At 37.4% G+C, this 20,352-nt stretch overlaps 1 protein-coding gene across 3 annotated transcripts; it reads left to right on the top strand.

The window, feature by feature from the left end:
- Window positions 1–345: 345 nt before the first annotated feature.
- Window positions 346–17,788, top strand: LOC102600832 (copper-transporting ATPase PAA2, chloroplastic-like). 3 transcript variants are annotated; one of them, XM_015311515.1, is made up of 16 exons: window positions 347–604; window positions 929–1,006; window positions 1,478–1,575; window positions 1,716–1,769; window positions 2,473–2,559; window positions 3,500–3,661; window positions 4,200–4,310; window positions 4,775–4,843; window positions 6,246–6,312; window positions 13,696–13,775; window positions 13,895–14,349; window positions 14,859–15,033; window positions 15,531–15,662; window positions 16,248–16,398; window positions 16,664–16,817; window positions 17,549–17,788. In XM_015311515.1, the coding sequence occupies exons 1-15, from the start codon at window positions 475–477 to the stop codon at window positions 16,783–16,785; spliced, it is 1,971 nt and encodes a 656-aa protein (XP_015167001.1). In that variant the 5' UTR covers window positions 347–474; the 3' UTR covers window positions 16,786–16,817; window positions 17,549–17,788. The 3 variants fall into 3 exon arrangements, with proteins under 3 accessions (XP_015167002.1, XP_015167001.1, XP_015167003.1); XM_015311516.1 differs by lacking the exons at window positions 16,248–16,398; window positions 16,664–16,817; window positions 17,549–17,788 and adding an exon at window positions 16,055–16,075 and having other exon boundaries at window positions 346–604; XM_015311517.1 differs by lacking the exons at window positions 16,248–16,398; window positions 16,664–16,817; window positions 17,549–17,788 and having other exon boundaries at window positions 15,491–15,568.
- The last annotated feature ends 2,564 nt before the right edge of the window (window positions 17,789–20,352 follow it).

Here is a 20,352-nt window from a genome sequence, read left to right as displayed (position 1 = left end):
AAATTACCAAGTGTGAAATGACTAAACTAACAAGAAATGAAAAGGCTAAAAAACATGTACTATATATATATATATATATAAACTGTCATTCATCAATGACGTCGTAGTAGTCAGCTATTGCTGCGGTGCAATGCCGCATTCGCCAAGGATGTGGAGTTCAAAGTTCCGGCGAGTGGAACTGAGCAGCAGGTACAGTTGAAAAATGATGAGACGACGGCGCTACTAGATGTGAGCGGGATGATGTGCGGCGCGTGTGTCTCACGTGTCAAGGCGATTTTATCAGCGGACGACAGTGTTGACTTGGCTGTGGCCAATATGTTGACCGAGACAGCTGCGGTTAAGTTGAAAGCGGATGCAGCTGAGACTGGTTTGGCGGCTCAAGAGTTGGCTAAGAGGTTGACGGAATGTGGTTTTCCGATGAAGAAGAGGTAATCTGGGTTAGGAATCGATGCCAAGGTGAAGAAGTGGAAGGACATGGTGAAGAAAAAGGAGGCGTTGCTTGTTGAGAGTCGTAACCCAGTGGCTTTCGCTTGGACTCTGGTTGCTTTATGCTGTGGAACTCACGCTACTCATATTTTGCACTCTCTTGGCATTCATATTCACGGTAAACTTGCAAAAGATGCACAATTCATTTCTTGAGTGAATATACATGCTTGCTACTTCAGAACAACAACGATTTGAACACTTGATTTAACAGTTTGTAAAAAATGTTGAAAAGAAAAAAGGCAAATACTCTTACCCGGTTCCATAATGATCAATATTATATTATATCAAATTCTGCTTGGAAAGAAGCATCCGCTTACATTGCTTTTCTTTGAAATTATATCCAATTCAGCTTGGAAATATCTGTACCAAAAGCTAAATAGCTAGTGTTTGATGAAATTTTCTGTTCTGGATAACTCAGACTAGTTGATCTACATTGGTGCAGGTTCAATGTTGGATATACTGCATAATTCTTATGTCAAAGCTGGATTGGCAGTTGGGGCTTTATTAGGACCTGGACGAGGTTAATCACTACTTGTTAATTCTATTCTGTTTCTTTCTTAATTGACTGTTACTTTCTACTCCATTTATCTTTTGTCTGTTTTCTTATTTGTTTATGTTCCTTTGTTACTTTTTCTAGTTAAATGTGGTAGTTAACTAAAAAATCAAATGGGTATGATCGTGTGATTGAATTTGATGTCCAATTTTGACCGTCATCTTTGCGGTTAAGTCTTGGAAGAGAGTCGATTAAAGTTGTTATTATGAGTAGTATAGAGAATCCCTTTTCAGTTTGCAAGTTAATAGTGTCATGTCAAGAATTCAAATGAAAATGTGGATGGGCCCTTTCCATGGACTTCATGCATTAGTGGGAGCTTAGTGCACCATGCTGTTTTTTCCCCCCAATACTAGCGTCATTTTTTTGGCAGTTATGTAGATAGGAACTATGTAGCTTATCATCTTAGTTCATTACTAACCGAAATAAATTATGTTACAGACCTGCTCTTTGATGGTCTTCGGGCATTCACAAAGGGATCACCAAATACAAACTCTCTTGTTGGCTTTGGATCGATTGCTTTTTTTGCAATTAGTTCTGTAAGAATCAATTAAAGTTGTGCCCTTTATCTTGCTAGTAGCTCTTGTTATGATTTCAGTGTCTGTTTTCATAATATATTAGAAACCCATTACTCTCTTGAGTTAAGACTGATATGCTGACAACTTCTTCTCTTTCTTAGGTCTCCCTGCTTAACCCTGAGCTTCAATGGGAAGCATCATTTTTTGATGAGCCGGTTTGTCTTTTCTTACTTTCCTCTCTACTTCTCTCGAAGTGCTTAGATTTTCTTTCCATTTATTCTGTCCCTTTAGTTTTTATTTGCTTGCTCATAAGTACTCCTGTTTTCTGCTGTTTAGGACAGTCAGCATATTGTAGTCTTTAAGTAGTAGTTTCTCTTTTTATATTTGCTTATGAATTTTAAATGCTGAGAGGGTCTTTCGATTCACAAAGTTCAATGTAATAGGTTGTCGAGGTGGTGCCACAGATACTTGAGCCTTATTGGGCTCAGCCCTTTTTTAACATTTAAAAATCTCAAGCTTCAAAATATTTTCATCTGAAGTCCTTGCAAAATTCAAATAATATCATCAGGGTTTCACATGGTCCAGGTCCTCTACTCTAAATCATTAGTCATGTTTTTCTTGACCTGCCTGAAGTTATTTTGAAATGTATCACTAACCACTGAGTCCATTCTCCCTTTGCAATGGCTGAATTTTGTGAAATTCCATAAATCTCTAACCATTCTCCATCTATCAATCATTAACATTCACTATGTAGTTCTCATTTGTACTATTTTTCCAATTCATTAAGATATCATTTATGCTCTGCAATACCTTCTAATTGTACTTCTATTATGGTCTGTCTCGACCAAAATCTATTCAGTATTTCACTATCTCTAAACTGCTATTTGTTCATTCAAAAATATTGATTTTATCACGCAGGTCATGCTTCTTGGGTTTGTATTACTAGGGCGTTCCTTGGAGGAAAGGGCAAGGCTGAAGGCATCTAGTGACATGAATGAGCTATTAGTAAGTTGTTTTCATTGCATGTGATTTAAGAAAATGGATCAAAAATATGGGCTATGAGACTGTTCAATATTTGACCATCTCCAAAGGTTGGAAACTCTATTAACCACTGGAATACTGGTTGTTTTAGTCTTTTAGATATTTGAGCTCTCTGATACAGTAGCATCAATGAGTAGGTTATAACCATTCATGAGATTTCCATGCTAAACCACCTATTTAAACTTGTTATTGACCAATATGTTGTCCTTGATATCATGAAATCCAACTATTATAAATGTTTTGTTTTTCCAATAAGTCCACAGATTTTGAGTTCTTGCACACACTAGTTAGCATATTTTAAATGGAAATGAACTACACCTACTATCAAATTTTCTCTTGTTCGATTGATGCATTAAATAGTTCCCTTTTCCAGAAAGCTACTATTGGTTATTATCAGTTATACTTCTGGAGTTTGACCTTTTACTTGAAAAAAAAAGCAGTTATATTTTAGAGCTTGTAAAAGGTGTGTATGAAGTGGGTTACGGATGATCTAGTTTTAGAAGTTGCATAAAAGCTCTGATCTCTTATTTCTGGTGGCCAGTATATATTTATTCACACCTATGGAGGAAAAACATTTGTTTAGTATCCCGAACATTTAAGACTTATAGTTGCACTTAACAAAAGAATAATCTCAGGTTATTTTCGGGCTACAGTTTTCTTACTTTATTAAACACAATAAATAAAGCTACACAAGGCTACTCTTTATTTTTGATCTGCGTAAGAAATAAAATACATTTCACTATTCAGACTAGATTCCTGAGTCCACTAATGAAGTGCTGAAGAACTAAAATAAATTGAAGCTTGTATTGTATCTTACTTTTTCCCTTTGTATTCATGATTAGAAAAACTTCTATACTTTGTTACTCCTTTTTCTTACGAAATATTGGTGTGATTCTTTTGGCAGTCACTTATATCCACTCAGTCTAGACTTGTAATTACTTCATCCGGCAGTGATTCCTCGACTGACATTGTCGGTTCTGATGCAATTTGTATTGTAGTTCCAACCGATGATATTCGAGTTGGTGATTCTTTGCTCGTTTTTCCTGGAGAAACTATACCCGTAGATGTAAGTCAAATTTTGCATGAGTACTTTTCTTTCAGGACTTTATCCCAAGGATGAATGTATGAATATCTTCATTAAAGCAGAACAGAATACATATCGAATTTCCTTGGATTTCATTTATCCAAGCATTTAGGATAATACTGTAAAATAAAGCCATCAACTACTACAAACATAATATGGAGTCACTACTCAAGGAAAAAGTTATTACCTCAGTACATCTTAACAGTGATTTCTAGCACATTTTGGTCCTCGTCTTAAAAAACACATGGTATATGTGTTACATAGGAATGATTTTTTTTAAAGAAGTTTTCCCTAGGATTGAATAGGTAATTTTTGACAAATGAGAAATTTGTCCTGTTTAAAAGCAACTGACCAATTGTTAGCTTAAAAGCATTTATGGCACCTTTTTCAGTCCTCGTAAGGAATACAAATGCCTGTTCAAGGATGTTGAGTTCTGTTTAAAATACTTGTTTTCTTCTGTTTGTTGACTAGACATACAACATCTTACATTCTCAAATGATAAATCAAATTGCCTCTGCAGGGAAGAGTCGTTGCAGGTCGAAGTGTTGTGGATGAGTCTATGCTTACTGGAGAGTCTCTTCCGGTGTTTAAAGAGAAGGGTGTTTCTGTCTCAGCTGGTACAATTAACTGGGTATGGTGGTTTCAAGATTCAATCAATCAATCAAATATGATACCCAAACTAGTTGGTTTCAGATATATGAATCCTCTACATCCCATCTGCTCTGTTCGGACATGGTGCCAAGATATTACGTGTATAGATATGCTATTTGCAGCTTTCTGACGTAAACTAGTTTACTGCTCCACTGTGTCATCTGTAACAAAATGAGGTTTCATGACCTTTTAGAATGACTTAATTGTATACATTTGAAGAGACATTAGATTCAAAAATGTTAACTGATCCTTGTTAAGGTTATATGAATGATGGTGCATTAGATTTGCGCCAATTGTTTTCAGAGTTCTTAGATTTGTGCCTCTTATGATGATCCAAATGTTAGTTGATGAACACCTTATGATGGTAGAACTGGATTTTCCTTGAAGACTGGATTTGCATTTCTGATTATATTTTTTTATTTTGAAGTCGTTGTTATGTTTCAGGACAGTCCTTTGAGGATTGAGGCCTCTTCCACTGGTTCCAATTCAACAATTTCCAAGATTGTTAACATGGTCAGTACACTTTTTCTTAGAGATGTTTTTCCTTCCAAGTAATATTTGTTGCTTGGTACATTTTCTAGCATTTAGATATTTAGAACCTTGAGGAGGGAAAACAGATATTGTAGGGATGCTTCTTTATTAGGGAGTTAAAGCTGCTCTCCTTTGGAGGCAAAATATTTCTCGGTAGGTGATTTCTATTTGACATAAGACTTTTTTAGCCAATGGACTACTGAGGAGGTGATGGGGTCGTTTGGATGTTTCGTGTGAAAGACCATCAGAAGGATGTGGCCAGAGTTCAATAACAATATTTATATTAGTGTGGGCAATGGTCTGAAAACAGATTTCCAGAATGAAATCTGGAAAGGGGATGATAGCCTGAGGAACCTATTCCCAAATCTCTACACCTTGAGCTTACAAAGATCTGCTACTGTTGCTCAAGTAAGGAGCCAACAAGGGTGGAACTTAGTGGTCAGGAGGGCTTTGAACGACTGGGAAATTGAGGATGTGGCCAGGCTACTAGAGGTGCTTAACACCCCACTAGCCATATCTCAAAGAAAGGATAAAACCAATTTGGAAGCTACATAGCAAAGGAATGTTCACAGTTAAATCTTGCTACTGGAGGATAAATGTTAATCAGTCAGTGACTAAAAAGTGGCCTTGGAAGCTAGTGTGGAAGAAGAGAAGCCCATTAAAAGTAGCATGTTTTGTCTGGTTGGTCATAAGAAAAGCTTGCCTTACCCATGAGGCATTACAAAAAAGGGGATGCAGTTTTGCTCAAGATGCTTTATGTGTGAGCAGAAAGCAGAAGTAAATAATCATTTGTTCATTCACTGTAAAGCAGCTTCAAAATTGTGGAATATGTTTGTGTATACTAGGGGTTAGCTGGGTGATGCCAAAGACAACCATGAAGCTGCTTAATAGCTGGATAAGAATTGGCAATAGAGGGAGAAGTGAAAATTGGTGGAAGACTGCCTGTATATGGTGGACTTTATGGAAAGAAAGGAATGCTAGGTGTTTTGAAGGACAAAATGATTGTTTTTAGAAGATAAAAATGAAATGCTCAAGTCTTTTATTTTTTTGGTGTAAGCAAGAGTTGGTAGGGGAAAGCATAGAGATGGTCGATTTTAGAGGAAACTTGTAATTCTGTATGTCTTTTTGAGGGTGTGCCCACCATCCTGTGCGATGTAGTTTCCAAAAAATTTTGTGAATACAAAGTTACCCTTATCTCCAAAAAAACAACTGTGATACCAGTCGGTCAAACTTACTGTGGTCATTTCACCTAGTCTGTTCTTATTCTGATGCCTAGCTTGACTGGGACTTAAAAGTTCCGGCATATGATCCTCCACTTATAGATGTCCTTAAATGGTGTGATTTGATTTTGATTAACCTTATTGTTGTCTTTGATTTTTGATAGGTTGTCTCCTGCCCTTGTGCTTTAGGCCTTGCCACACCAACTGCAATTCTTGTTGGAACCTCACTAGGTACATAATCAGATTTAAATGCTTTTGCTGTAGTTCAAAGAATTTCCTCCATTCTCACTGCTATGCAGCAATTGAGGACATACCCATACCTCTTTTCACATTCTTACTCACAAGAGTATTCTCCTTGATGTATCTCTTGCTTTATAGACTAAACTGCTAGAGGAGATTTAGATGTTCCAACCAACAAGCAGAAATGTGGGCTCCTTGGCTATCAGAAATGCCAATAATACAAGCAATTCCAGAAAAAATTTCTAGCTTTAGCCCTAGATATATACTTCCTCCGCACAAGTTTATGTGACCCTATTTCCTTTTTAGTCCGTTCAAGAAAGAATCTCTCCTTTCTAAATTTGGACACAATTTAATTTAAACTTCCCATTTAACGCTAATGAGAAGCTTTTATTGCTACCTAAATGTCATGGCATGTGAGTTGCATTTGTAGTGTTATAGAATGTATATAGACTTAATCTTAGTAATGTACATAGCTATATATAGGCAGCAGATTTATAGGGATCACTGCAGATCTATAGGAATCACTCTTTATTTCTTTCCTTAGTTAGCACCTTATGTATTGTTCTTATTCACTGTTCACCTACTGGAATAAGATAAGATCTTCCATTCAATTGCATGGTATCAAAGCTTATAGGCTCGTTTTGTTTTGGCTGTGTTACGGAATAAGTTTGGATTTCTATTCCACTGATTTAAAGTGGTCAGTCTACTATCACCACCACACCACCACAGAAGGAGGCGTGGTATATTTTCCGGCCAAACCAGTCTTCATCGGCATCTGGTTGTGAAGCGAGTGGTTGTCACACACCGCTCATACAGTTCTTTCGTTCATCACGCACCGGCACGTGAAGGTGCGTGTCTGGCTGAATTGATTGGGTTTTAAATTTCCGGCATCGGCACGTATTTCTGGCGATTCTCATGTCTGTTCTGGTGTTAAAATACAATCTGGAAACGTATTTCTGGCGAATGTCAGGTCTGTTCTGGTGTTAAAATACGATCTGGAAAGTCTGTTCGTCACTTCACAGGTTTGTTCTGGTGTTAAAATACAATCTGGAAAGTTTGTTCGTCACTTCCAGGTTCGTTTCTATATGCGACACTGAATCTTGTTTGTGATTTGTGGTTTTGTGGCTGCTAGCGTCTTCTTCAGTTCAGATAATTGGTGTTGTTTGATCATAAGTTGCGGTTCAGGATTTCTTTCTCTGAACTACTTGCTTGGGTATTTGATTGTTCACTACGTGCTCTTGTCTACTGGTAAAGTACTCAGTTCCTTTATTTTGGGTGGACAATTGGTTTCTTAGTTGATAAAATCATTTTTAGACTTTGTTCATCTGTGTTTGTGGGGTCACGTACATGCTTCTGGTTATATTTTTTGTTGATGAGTTCTTGTGCTGCTAAAATATTTGGAGAGAATGACTGAAATTGTGGCTCCTATGTCTTCGGATAAAAGAATTTTGGTTTCGGCGGAAGAGTTTGCAAAATTCTCACAATATCAAAAATTACAAAAAGAATCTATTTCAGTTACTACCCTTGTTGAGTCATGAAAAGCATGTCTTATATCCTCTTCGAAGATGGGTGATCGATTCAGGTGCCACAGATCACATGACAGGTAGTCCTAACATATATTCTAGCTTTCGATCACACGTAGCACTCTCTCCTGTGACGGTTGCCGATGGTTCAATCTGTAATATTATAGGATCTGGGACTGTAAAACCAACTTCTTCCATTACCTTGTCATCTGTATTAGGTCTACCAAAGTTTGCCTTTAATTTGATGTCTGTTAGTAAGCTTACCGGAGACCTAAGCTGTAATATCTCATTCTTTCCCGATCATTGTTTGTTTCGTGATCTGAAGACAAATAAAGTTATTGGTAAAGGACATGTATCTGATAGTCTCTACTTTCTTGATGAATATTGGGAGCCTCAATTTGCTGCCTACTCTTGTGCCAGGTCTCCATTTGAGGCACATTGTCGATTAGGACATCCTTCTTTGCCTATGTTGAAGAAGCTCTGTCCTCAGTTTCAGAATATTCCTTCACTAGATTGTAAGTCATGTCAATTTGCTAAACACCATCGTAGCTCAACAAATCCAAGGGTTAATAAGCGGGTGGATTCGATTTTTGAGTTAGTTCATTCTGATGTTTGGGACCATGTCCTGTTGTTTCCAAATCTGGACATAAGTATTTTGTCACATTTGTGGATGATTTCTCTTGAATGACTTGGATTTACTTTATGAAAAGCCGTTCTGAAGTGTTTACTCACTTTTGTACTGAAGTCAAAACTCAGCTCAATACTTCAGTGCGTATTCTAAGGAGTGATAATGCTAAAGAATATATGTCAGAATCGTTTCAGTCCTACATGAGACAACATGGTATTCTCCATCAAACTTCATGTGTTGATACACCCTCTCAAAATGGAGTTGCTGAGAGAAAGAATAGGTATCTACTTGAGACAGCTCGAGCACTTTTGTTCCAAATGAAGGTTCCTAAACAATTTTGGTCTGATGCAGTCTCTACAACTTGTTTTTTGATTAACCGCATGCCATCGACTGTTCTTGTTGGTAATAAGCTTTACACTGTTCTTTTTCCAAACAAGTCACAATTTTCGGTGGAGCCTAAGGTATTTGGAAACACGTGTTATGTTCGAGATGTTCGGCCATCTGTTACCAAGTTGGATCCTAAGGCATTAAAGTGTGTTTTCTTGGGTTATTCACGCCTTCAGAAGGGGTATCGATGTTATTCTACTGAGCTTGGTAAATACTTGGTGTCAAATGATGTGGTATTTTTAGCGACTACCCATTCTTCTATGCACCTCCCATTTCTACAACTCAAGAGGAGGAAGATGAGTGGTTAGTCTATCAGGTTACTCGGGTTGTGACAGAACAATCAAATAATGTTCTTCAATCTCCTAGTTTCCCTGTTGAACACCAATTGACTATTGGGCCTACAACTTCTGCTCCAGCAAGACCGCCAATTGTTCAAGTTTATTCGAGGAGACGAGAGATCAATGATAAATGTTTTGCACCGGTTCCTCTGTTATCAAATCTTTCTTCACCCGATCCTTCAGAGAATTTGGATCTCCTTATTGCTCTTCGCAAAGGTAAAAGGACTTGTCAATCCACATATCGCATTGTTAATTTTGTTTCCTATGACCGCTTATCCTCTATGTCAAGATCCTTGGTTGCTTCTTTAGACTCCATCTCTATATCCAAAACAGTGAAGGAAGCTTTGAACCATCCTGGATGGTATGATGCGATGCTTGAGGAAATACATGCCTTGGAGGAAAATCACACTTGGGATTTGGTGGATTTACCTAGCACGAAGAAATAGTGGGATGTAAGTGGGTGTTCACAGTTAAAGTTAATCCAGATGGTTCTGTGGCAGGACTTAAGGCCAGGCTTGTGGCTAAATGGTATGCTCAAACTTATGGAGTGGATTATTCAGACACTTTCTCTCCAGTTGCCAAACTTACTTCCGTCCGCTTGTTCATTCCTTTAGCTGCTTCTGTGAATTGGCCTTTACATCAGTTGGATATAAAAAATGCATTCCTTCATGGTGATCTTCAAGAGGAAGTATATATGGAGCAACCACCTGGTTTTGTTGCTCAGGGGGAGTATGGGAGAGTCTGTTATTTGAAGAAGTTTTTGTATGGCTTGAAACAGAGTCCCCGAGCTTGGTTTGGGAAGTTCAGTGAGGTAGTCCTGGAGTTTGGGATGAAAATGAGCAAATGTGATCACTCAGTCTTCTACCGACAATCAACAGTTGGCACTATCCTGCTGGTTGTGTATGTTGATGACATTGTCATCACAGGAAGTGATTATGCGGGGATCTCTTCCCTCAAATCCTTCATGCATACTAGGTTTCATACGAAAGACTTGGGTCAGTTAAAATACTTGCTGGGTATAGAGGTGAATAGAAACAAGGGAATTCTTTTGTCTCAGAGAAAGTATATTTTTGATCTTCTTGCAGACACTGGTAAGTTGGCAGCTAAACCTTGCAGTACTCCAATGGCTCCCAATGTGCAGCTTATGAAAGATGATGGCGACCCCTTTGATGATCCTGAGAGATACAGGAGGTTAGTTGGGAAGTTAAACTACCTTGTTGTGACTCGTCCATACATGCTTTTGCAGTAAGTGTTGTTAGCCTGTTTATGTCCTCGCCTACAGTCAAATACTGGGCAGCTTTGGAACAGATTTTATGTTACTTGAAAGGAGCCCCTGGACTTGGGATATTATATAGCAATCACGGTCATACTCGTGTTGAGTGTTTTGCAGATGCTGACTATGCTGGATCCAAAATTGACAGGAGATCGACTACAGGCTATTGTGTCTTTGTTGGAGGGAACCTAGTTTCATGGAGGAGTAAGAAGCAAAGTGTTGTATCTCGATCCAGTGCAGAATCTGAGTACAGAGCTATGTCATAGTCTACATGTGTGATTATGTGGATACATCATCTTCTAACTGAAATTGGGTTGGAACATCATACACCAGCAAAACTCTGGTGTGATAATCAAGCTGCCCTGCATATTGCCTCAAATTCGGTGTATCATAAAAGAACTAAACACATTGAGGTTGACTGTCATTTTATTCGTGAGAAGATTCAGGAAAACTTGATTTCCACAAGCTACGTGAAGACAGGAGAGCAAGTAGCTAATTTGCTCACAAAGGCATTGAATGAAACTCGAGTTGATTATCTTTGTAACAAGCTGGACATGATCAACATATATGCTCCAGCTTGAGGGGCAGTGTTATAGAATGTATATAGACTTAATCTTAGTAATATACATAGCTATATATAGGCAACAGATTTATAGGGATCACTGCAGATCTATAGGAATCACTCTTTATTTCTTTCCTTAGTTAGCACCTTATGTATTGTATTTATTCACTGTTCACCTATTGGAATAAGATAAGATCTTCCATTCAATTACATGTAGGATGACCCTTCGGGGTGGCCCAGTGGTTTGGGCTTGGGACTTCCATGTTGGAGGTCTCAAGTTCGAAACCCCTTGCCAGCGAAAGCAAGGGGTTTGCCTTCTGGGTCGAGCTCGTCGCACCGAGCTTGCCTAGTGCGGGTTACCTCTCCTATGTGGTTTGCGAGCTATTGCATAGGAGCGGGGGTTTTACCTTGTGCACACCAAAGGGTAGCGGCTGCAGGTTTCCCTTGTCATAAAAAAAAAATTACATGTAGGATGTGCGAAGGAAGTTGTTGCTCTCTTCTCAAAATTAGATGAAAGAAAGGCTTTTTTGAAGAGATAAGGACATGTGGATAAGATCAAGGCTCCCAAGAGCAGAGGAATTGGAAAAAAGGAACTGAAAAATTTGGCTTCAGATTTGAAGAAGTAGAAGGCGGATGGTCCAAACTTAGACTTATCAATGAAAGTCAATTTGACCTCATGGAATGTAAGGGGGCTTAACGAGATTTCTAAAAGAAAGCTTGTTAAGAGTTTAATGCAGAGGTGGAATGCAGATGTTATTGTTTCCAAGAAACCAAATTGGAAAAGATGTGGAATCATGTGCTAAACAGTTATGGTCTTGCAGATGGATGAGATGTGGATATCTTGAGAGTCAAGGCAGTAGTGGAGGTATCCTGATTGTGGGGGATAGTAGAAATTGGGCTGGGGAACAAATGGATATAGGAAACCACTTTGTTTCCTACAGGTTTGACTCTGTATGATATTCTTTTAGCTGGTACCTTACAGGAGTGTATGCTCTTCACTAGGGGTGTTCACGGGTTGGTTTGGATCGGTTATTGGTCAAAACCAAAACCAAACCAACTTAATCGGTTTTAAAATTATCAAAATCAAACCAAACCAAATATAATATACATTTATCGGTTTGGTGATTATCGGATTCGGTTTGGTTTGGTTCGGTTATTCGGTTATTAATCATACACAAAAATAAAAGAAACAATTCAATTAAAATGTGAAAAAAGTGACAACAATCCATTCAAAACGAAAAACAGTTAGAATGACTTAAATTACTAAACTTTCAATCACTAAATTTACTATCAATAAAACTTTAAAATTCTCTATATTGGCCTAGAAGGAAGAGACAATAACATTCTCAGTCCCACAAAGAATTGTCATAGACACTCATATACATGAAATCAATAAGATAAATGTTTCATCTTGGGCATTTTTGCTTTCAATAAGTAAATTATAAAGAAATTTTAATGAAAATATGTATAAGATCTTTAAAATTATTTATAAAAATAATATATTAAGTATGTATATTAATAAAATATATGTATATAAATCATTGGTTCTGTTCGGTTCGGTTATTTTTTCCGGTTTTTTTTGATAAAAACATAAAACAAACAAAAAACATCGCGGTTCGGTTATTTCTTCGGTTTTTTTCGAATAAAATCATAACCAAACCAAATACTATCGGTTTTCAAAAATCTAAAATCAAACCCAAATAAAATCGGTTTGATTTTATCGATTTGGTTTGATTTTTCGGTTTGGATCGGTTTTTATCCAAACCGTGAACATCCCTACTCTTCACACTAGATATGAAAAAAATGACTGTTGGGAGCAAATTGCAGAAATGAGAGGGATACGTGGTGGTCATTGGGTCACATGTGGTGATTTTACTACTAGACTTATGGTGGAGAGAAGGGGTTGCAATAGAATTACAAACACAATGACTGATTTCTCCAAGTTGATTGAAGGGATGGAACTGCATGATCCCCATTTAAATGGAGGCAGATTACTTGGTTCAGAGGACCAAATCATAATAGTGCTGCTAGATTGAATAGAATTTTATACTCTAGTGGAATGAGAAGAAGCTTTCAAATACATAAGGCAGAAGATCCTTCCAAGATACTTCTTCTATGATAAATATCTTCTTGACTTTCCATTGGAACCCACCAAACTTTAATGGAGATATGCCATTGTGGGTGCTAGCACAACTGGTGGAGTGAATTTGAAGTAGAAGGATGCCAATATAACAAACTAGCATCAAACTTAAGCTCCTTGAAAATAAGCTTAAAGTTTGGAGCAAAGAGCCAAGGGAAATTTTGAGAGTTAGCCAACAAGAAAAGCAACCTGCTCAATTAACTGGCAGATCTGGATTTAGTGAAAGATGTCAGTGTCCTGACTGAGAAAGAAATGGCAATAAGGGCTGCAATTTTAGTGGAATTAGAGGAGCTAGAAGAAAAAGAAGAATTCAGTTGGAGGCACAAATCAAGAATACTCTGGTTACAACAAGGAGATAGAAATATAATATTTTTTCGAAGTGTTCAGAAAAACACTTTGTGGATTACATACTTTCCTTTTTATTTTTTCTCTTTAGTTTAGTAGGTAGTAGTTCAGTTTTTATGGCGTTACCTTATAGACTGCCAAATTGCTAAGCTTGTAATTATCTTTTGAAACTAAATAGGAGCAAGACAAGGACTTCTTATCAGAGGAGGAGATGTACTGGAACGCTTGGCAAGTGTGGATCATGTCATGCTGGACAAGGTGTTTAGTAGTTCTTCAATTGAGTACTTGGTTGTAAAGTTTGCTTCAGCAGTTAAAATCAAAAGATCCGTAGTGATTTTGTTTGAATTACAAACCTGATCTCTGCTTGTAACTCTCAGACAGGAACTCTGACTGAAGGAAAACCTGCTGTCTCTGCTATCACGTCATTGGGGAATGAGGAATTAGAGATTCTTCAAATAGCTGCTGCAGTGGAGAAAACAACATCACACCCCATTGCTCATGCTATTATTAGCAAAGCAGAATCATTAAATTTGAGTATCCCTGTCACACGTGGACAATTGGCTGAACCTGGCTCTGGAACCATGGCAGAAGTAAATGGGCTCTTGGTTGCAATTGGAAAGCTGAAATGGGTTCAAGAACGTTTCCAGCAAAAAACAGACCTTTCTGATTTGATGACTCTTGAGCAATCTGTGATGCATAAATCATTACAGGACAGTCAATCATCTAATCATTCAACAACAGTTGTATATGTTGGGCGGGAGGGAGAGGGTGTGATTGGGGCCATTGCAATATATGATAAATTATGCGAGGATGCTGAGTCTACAATAAGCAGGTAACCTTGAAGACAATTTCAAGTGTAAATTTTAGATGCATCTTAGAAGTTATAATTATCATTTGTCTCCCCCATGGCCCCACTCCTCACTTTTCTCCTTGCTGCATAGATATGGTACCCATCTTGAATCTGTGGTAGGTCATTAGCTTCTTAATTCTTTTATTTTGAAGAAGTTGTCATAATGTGGGAATTTGAGGCAATCATCCAGTCTTCAGCCTTTTGAAGAAATTACTTGTATCCTTAAATTGACTTGCCTCTCGCAGTTTTACGAACTCCAGATTTCTATGAACATGTTATAGATTGAAACTTAGATCATAAAGATTTTACAGATGTTTCCATCAGTTTTCAATTTGAATGGATTCAATATGTAGAGCGTTGCAAAAATGTGTTCCACCACCTGCATGTTGCTCATCCCTTTTCTTTTCTTCTAACTTCCTCTCGTAAAACATCTTAATTTTATTCTTGTTTAGTTGTCTCATATTTTCTTTTAAAATTCTTACCAATTGAAGGCTTCAGCACAAGGGAATTGAAACAGTACTGTTATCGGGAGACAGGGAAGAGGCAGTTGCAACTGTAGCTAAGACAGTAGGTATAAAAGACAAATTTGTCAATGCATCTTTAACACCCCAGCAGAAATCTGCTGCCATCTCAGATCTTCAAGCTTCAGGTCACCGCGTCGCCATGGTAACTCCATTTATCTGATGAAAACCTAAATATATTGTACTTGTCCCTCAAACATATAGATGTTATCTTGTCCTGCAATACCATGTGCAATTGCGTTGTCATGGTAAATGCATTTATCCGGTGAAAACCTAGTAATATTCTACTTGTCCCTCAAACATGTAGAAGTTATCTTACCCGTAATACTTTGTGCAATTGGCTGCTACCTTTTTCCCAGAAAACTTTGGTTTATATAATCGTAAAAGTTAACATATAAAAATTGACTTCTACAATTACATGGCCCTTTTGAAGGAAACTGCTTCTCAATGGCACATAACATCCAATAATTGAGCTGTCTTTTTGCCCCTCTAGCAAGTGTCATCATATTTCCTTTTTCTCATTGTGGCTATTCATTATTCTATTTCTCTCTCAAAGAGTATTAGTTTTGTACTATATGAACATCTGATTTGCTCCATGTCAGATACTATGCATGGCTATCTAACTGGAACTTCATATTGAAGGTTGGTGATGGCATTAATGATGCACCTTCTCTTGCTCTTGCTGATGTGGGGATTGCTTTGCAAGTTGAAGGACAGGAAACTGCTGCTTCAAATGCAGCATCCGTTATACTCCTTGGAAATAAACTATCACAGGTACATGTTCCATGTCATCACATTCATCCTAAAATAAATAACTTGTTCCATGTCATCACAGTGAGGCTTTTATTTAATTATGTCTATTCAAAAAATATTAATGATCTCTTCACATATTAGCGTTGACCATAAAAATAGTGTAAGGTGTACCAAGTTATTTTTTCTTTAATAAGTGGTAACATGTATTGTGTCACATAAGAGGAATAACTATTTAGTCATTATCCTATCGTGTCTTGTTTCTGCTTATCATTTTCATTGAATGGTCATGAGAAGATGGATTCAAAATTTCCAGTCGAGAAAAAACAAGGTGGATCTTTTTTATTTGTAAAAAGTTTCTGAATATCATAGCACAAAGAATAACTTACAGCACATTAACTTTTTTCACTCTATAGTTTTGAGGATTACCGTGAAGAATAGGTTCAGGTGACTGAAAGCAGACTGTACATCCCTCTGTGAATATATCAGCAATTTCTATGGGATAATTACACAATTGTTCAATGCAATTTGCCTGTGAATTTATTCAGATGGAAAAAATGATGATGTGCCTTATCTTGTATTGTCAATGCTTCCTATTTTTTTTGGCAGGTGCTGGAAACTCTTGATCTTGCACAGGCAACAATGGCAAAAGTTCATCAAAATTTGTCTTGGGCGGTTGCATATAATGTGGTTGCGATACCCATTGCAGCTGGAGTGCTACTTCCAAATTTTGATTTTGCAATGACACCATCTCTTTCAGGTAAATAACATCCATACTGCTTGTTCTGCCTCTCGGTCCAAATGATTTAAGATGCTTGTTGTTGCCTATCATTTATCTGGCATCTTGTTGACAATCCTCTGGAAAATATGGCCAATATATAGATATCTCTTAGAGGGTTTTCCACTGTGGTTTCTTTATTCATCTGTTGGTGATTTTGGAGAAAATTCAACCTTAATCAACCTTTAACCGCGGTGCAAATTGTGAAAGAGAATTAACAGCTGTTACTTTTTTTTTTTCGTGACAGGAGGGTTAATGGCTATGAGCTCAATATTTGTCATCAGCAACTCACTGTTGCTACAATTCCATGGCTCTCAAAAGAAAAGAAAAGAGAACCTTACCTATAAACACACTCAAAAGGAGCAATAACTCCAAGCTCATCCAAATCAAGGAGTTGACATGTAAGAATCTGAATCTATGAAATCTTTTGTGCTACTCATTCTTGAATTTTATTGTTATGTATCAGCTGAGAGTAGCTGTAGTGTCATAATAATATACTAGTGGTAGTTTATAGAGAGTATTGTCAGCACTAGCTTCCATTTTAAAACCGAGGTAATATTGTTGTTAACACGAAGCAAATAAGTAAATAATAAATATTTGTCATTATGAGCTCAAATCCTTAAAAGACCAGAAGAAAGAGAAAAAGAGATCATTGATTTTATTTTATTTTTTAAAATTACTATGAGATCCAACACCTTTTAAATAATTTCAATTGGGTGTGTGCCCGTTATTCTTAAAGGCCAATCTTGAGTCAAAACGTTAACGTTAAAGTTTTGACTCAATAGGTGAATGGAGAACAATATTATAGTACCAAATTTCACAGTTCAAGGACATATTGCTTCATTCTCTCAAAGTTAACAAAGCAAACAATGGCCCAAGGCCCAAAATAAAATTTAAGTTCCTAAAATCAGCTTATGTCTATCCCTATTAGGAAAGTATTAGTCTAGTGAGCTCTCCACCTCCTTTTCCTCAAGTGACGTTGTGTTGCTTGAATCCCATCTTTTTGGCTCCTTCTTCTCTTTAAGCTCGATCTTGTCTTGCCATGGTAGAAACTGACATCTGGTATCTCTTTTCCCCTCATTTTAAAGTTGTTTCCATTTTGTTTTTCCCTAATCAATTCTTCATCTGATAGATGGTTTGGGTTTACTCTCAATGGGATGAAGAAACACTGATTGGAGCTCTTTGTGATGCTGTGAAGGTTTCTAGTAGCCATGGTTCGATCTTCTAGCTCAAAACTCCCTACCTTCGTGTTTCCGGGCCTAAGTCGTAGCTTCAGTTCTGTATTTTCTGTTATGTTGTAAATAAACTCCTCTCGTATTTATTGCTGACATGTTAATGATTTTCTCCCTTTTGCTGCTTCTGTTATCCTCAATGCTGACTGTTTATCTTTCTCATCCTGATTCTTAATGTTGGTATTTGTGCTTTGTCGCTTTTATTTGTCTCCTGATGTGTGTTGGTAGATCCCCAAAGGCTGTATATTCTTTTATATGTTGCGATTCCACGACCTCTTTTGCCAGTAGATAGTAGATCTGGCACACTGTTAGCTTCTCTAAATGTTTGGATAATAGTAGCATTTAATCCTTGTAACCTTTTCCTTGTCCTTTCCCCTCTTTCCACCAATTCCCATGGTATCTTCCATTGTCCTCTTTATCATCTTCACTAGACTCAATGTCTGTTTCTATTATGACCTCTCTTAAGTTCTTTTCCCAACAATACTCCAATGATTCATAAATTGCTAATGATTCTGCTTCAATATTTGTGGCATTACCCACTCCTGCAGCTCTTGCATAAATCAGATCCCCATGTGAATTTCTTAGGCAGAATCCATATGAACTTGGTCCTGGATTACCTTTTGAAGCTCCATCTACATTGCATTTCAGCTTTTGCATGTCAGGGGGTCTCCATACCACACTATAATAGTGTAGCTTTGGCTTGTACCTCCTCAGTCTTCTGGTTATATCTGACCATTGGGTTGACTCCAAATATATCCAAAGGTATAACCTTTTCCCTAGCTTTTTAACCATATCATGCACTTGCATCACCATCCCATTGAAGGTTGAGTTCCCTCCATGTTTCAGATTATTTCTCCCCTTCCATAAAGTCCACATGATTATAGCTGGCATAGCCCTCATAACTCCTTGCAATTGTGGTGAGGTTTTGTGTGTCCACCATGCTATAATCAATTGTTGCAAATGCATCCCATCCATGTGTAAGTATGCAAAACCAACAAACTGCTTCCATAGCCTATTGGCTATGGAGGCTGTTAGGAATAAATGTGTCATTGTTTCCTCCTCTTTCTTCTCACAACACCAACATCTTGATACTAGCTGAATTTTCATTCTCTTTAGATTATCATCAGTTGGGACCCTCCTCTTCCATACCCTCCATAGGGAAAAAATGACCTAAAATGACATCCTTATTCCATATATAATCAAAATGATCTCCTTCTTTTTCCTCACTTTCTGCCAAGCTGATTTTACAGTAAAGTCTCCATGTGTCCACCAAGCTTTATCATTTTGATCCTCTCTATTAGGAGGAATTATGTTATCCTTAACATACTCCACCATTTCTGTAGACAGGTATTCAACTAGTTTTTTTCATCCCATCTTCCCTCTAACAAAATCCTTTACTTCAATTTCTTCTTCCCTAACTTCCCCACTTTCAGTATAATAAAGTCCCCCTAATCTTGTCCAGTTATCAAACCAAAAATTTGATGTTCCTGCCTTAATCTGCCACCAAATGTTGTGCTCTACCTCCTCCCTTACCACAATCATTTTCCTCCACACATGTGATGAACCCCATCCTGTAGCTATAAATGGATGATACTTCTTGCAATACTTGTTCCATATGTATTTACTCCATAGTGAAGATGTTGAAGTCCTAAAAATCCACCATACCTTTGCAAATAAAGCTTTTGATACATCATGTAATGATCTAAAACCCAAACCTCCCTCTTCCTTTGGGTAACACAAGCAGTCCCATGACACCCAATGTTTATTTTTGGCTCCATTAGCATTTCCTCAAAAAAATCTTGCTAGCAATTTATGCAATTGAATTATGACACAGGCTGGAGGGTTCATTGTTGATAATAAGTACATTGATATTGATTGTAAAACATGTGATATTAAAACATACCTTCCACCAAATGTAAGAAACCTATTCTGCCACAGGGCCATTCTTTTTGCTACTTTTCTGATCAACTCTTCAAAGTGACCTTTATTCTTCCTGCCATATAATATAGGACATCCTAGGTAAATGAATGGAAATTTACCTTGTTTGACCCCTGTAATCCTTCTTATTTTATTGCATACCCCTATTGGCATCTTTTCATGTAGATAGCACACACTCTTGTTAATGTTTATCAGTTGACCAGAGACACCCTCATATCTTCTTAGTACCTGCATCATCATCCTCATTGATTTAGGCTGTCGTGAACAAAAAAGTATAGTATCATCTGCATAAGATAAATGGTTAATTTGGGGACTCCAATTTGGAAGCCCAAAACCTTCAAATTCAGCTTCTTCAAATAAACCATTTAAGTTTCTTGCCAAAACTTCAGCTGCAATAATAAACAAAGTAGGTGAGAGTGGGTCTCCTTGTTTCAGCCCTCTTCAAGATTGGAAGAAACCATAAGACTTCCCATTCATGAGTATTGTTACTAATCAACCTTACTATCATGTCAATCATTCTTTCTGAGAAGCCAAACTTTCTAATGACTTGAACAAGATAACTTCCAAGAGACTCTGTCATAGGCCTTTGCCATATCTAGTTTCACAACCACATTATGTAGTTTGTTTCTCTTGTTAATATCCCTTATGATTTCTTGAGCTAGGAGAATGTTTTCAGTTATGCTCCTCCCTTTAACAAACCCCGACTGATTCACTGATATAACCCTTGGCAACACTTTTGAGATTCGCTCATGTATCAGTCTTGAGA

The sequence above is a fragment of the Solanum tuberosum genome, unplaced genomic scaffold, assembly GCF_000226075.1.
Source record: "Solanum tuberosum cultivar DM 1-3 516 R44 unplaced genomic scaffold, SolTub_3.0 scf00162, whole genome shotgun sequence".
Lineage (NCBI taxonomy): Eukaryota > Viridiplantae > Streptophyta > Magnoliopsida > Solanales > Solanaceae > Solanum > Solanum tuberosum.
The sequence above is the reverse complement of the archived record's forward strand: the minus strand, read 5'-3'. Positions and strand labels throughout refer to the sequence as shown.